We start from the raw sequence: 2,086 nt of genomic DNA on the forward strand, positions 1-2,086 counted from the left end.
CACAGAAACTTGGGATCTTGTGTTTGTGTGTCCCCTCAAAATTTGGGTGTTTTTGTTGGTCTGTGAAGGCAGCACAGGTGGAACTTGAGTTCTTTTTTAAGTAGCAGCAGCAGTTTGTGGAGTTTGAGTCGCTGGGTGATAAATTGATCTGGTCAGAGCTGATCAAATCTATGGATGGGAGGAACAGCTGCTTCACAGGGAGTGAAAGCAAACTTTTAGACTTAGCGCAATTAATGGTTAAGTTTGACTTTCATTGCATCTGATATTCTGCTGCTCCGTCTGTGCCCAGAGTGCTCTCTATGCTCTGAAAGTGCGGTGAATGAATTATCAATAGCGCTCCTAATGATGATCCAGCTTCAAAAATATAAAATTGATAGGTGGCGGCAGATGGTTTGATCATGGCGGGCTGCCACAAATAAATTAATGTGTGTTTAATGTAAGATGAGACTTCAGCAGTTGCTGCTAAAGTTGCTTTAAACAGCAGCAGCTGCTGTGTATATAAAAAAAACACCTGTAAGGGCAAAGAAACATGTCTTTCTTTCAAACTGTGATTAATTCTCTTCAATTTAATAATGACACTGTGGACACGTTTTTAATTTTACCAAGGAGAGCTGAAAAAAGAGCCGCATAAGAGACAGCTGTGTACTGCAAAAGTAAGATACTTTAGCAGTACAACTATCATGCAAATTTACTTAGAGTGTGATGATGTTGTTATGTGTGGGCTGCAGGTGTTCATCATGCAGAAGTTGATCAGTTACTTTGCAGTGCAACGCAGTATGCAAGATAGAGCTGAGATTACAGCTGAAATTAAAGTGACTTCAATTAACTTAATTTTAAAATAATTTAGTCAACCATTTCCTTCCACTACAAAATGGTTCCTGGGATCATTCGTTGCACTGTTTTGTTGAATTCTGTTTGACTTATGATTCTTCAGCCCAAACACGGTGACTTGGCAGGGTGAATAGTGAAGATCTCCCGTTTGTTGAAGCTCAGGCTGTAAATAGTGTTTGGGCAAGGCCTGTTTAGACCCATGTTGATAGTTGGATGTGAATATGGATATTCAGCAGAGAGATAGATTCTGCAATAGTTGGATAAAAGTTTGATGTATCTCCCTCAGTCTTTCTCTCCTGTGTCTGTGGGCAGCTGGAAACAGAGATCCAGCTGGTGTCAGAGGCATATGAAAACCTCGCCAAGTCCTCCTCCAAGAGGGAGGCCCTGGAGAAAACCATGAGGAACAAGCTGGAGCTGGAGGTGCGCCGGCTGCACGACTTCAACAGGGACCTCCGAGGTGAGAGAACACAGAGGTGCAATAACCGCATGATTACTGTTGTGCTTTGAGAGAACAATCTTTGTGTGTGTTGTGTGTTGTTTTAAAGAGCGCATGGAGACAGCCAATAAGCAGCTCGCTGCTAAGGAGTGTGAGGGATCAGAGGACAACCGCAAAACCATCTCCCAGCTGCTTACACAGAGTGAGTACCACACACACACACACACACACACACACACACACACACACACACACTGGGACATTCAGCATGCCACCCTCAGCATTCTTTTGGCACGATGTCAGTGTCTGAACAACTTAATCATCCATCTGACTGAATGTTTCTGAAGAAACACAAAACATCAGGTAGTTATCATGTCCATTTTTGTTAGATTTTAATCCATGCATAGATTGAAATGTAACACGAGTGATCTATTGTGTACATGAAAGTATCCCTTTACCAAATAAGAAGGAAAGAGAATGACAATGTGCTTTTGCATCTGCGCAAGACAAAGAGACGCTCCGTGAGAAGGAGAAGCTGGAGATGGAGCTGAATGCGCTGCGCTCCACCACAGAGGACCAGAGGAGACACATCGAGATCAGGGACCAGGCGCTCAACAACGCCCAGGCCAAAGTGGTCAAGCTGGAGGAGGAGGTAAGACCAACACCTCAGACTCATGCTGCGTTCATGTGATGTCGGGAGGTTGGAGTTTCTCTGTTAAGAAGTCGTTCTTCCACTTTGTTGTGTTCATTTACTTAGAGGTCATAAAATGGGAACAACATGGAAGCTAAAAATAATATGGGTTGCCTTTTAATGCTGAG

At 43.3% G+C, this 2,086-nt stretch overlaps 1 protein-coding gene across 1 annotated transcript; it reads left to right on the forward strand.

Moving 5' to 3' along the window:
* Nucleotides 1-1,143: 1,143 nt before the first annotated feature.
* On the forward strand, nucleotides 1,144-1,919 carry LOC121937830 (angiomotin-like; the record flags this gene model as incomplete). Its single annotated transcript, XM_042481135.1, has 3 exons — nucleotides 1,144-1,288; nucleotides 1,377-1,469; nucleotides 1,774-1,919. Coding segments are annotated over 3 exons (384 nt in total), but the record flags the coding sequence as incomplete, so codon positions are not given.
* Nucleotides 1,920-2,086: the final 167 nt, after the last annotated feature.

This window comes from Plectropomus leopardus, unplaced genomic scaffold (genome assembly GCF_008729295.1).
Source record: "Plectropomus leopardus isolate mb unplaced genomic scaffold, YSFRI_Pleo_2.0 unplaced_scaffold27569, whole genome shotgun sequence".
In the NCBI taxonomy this organism is placed as follows: Eukaryota; Metazoa; Chordata; class Actinopteri; order Perciformes; family Serranidae; genus Plectropomus; species Plectropomus leopardus.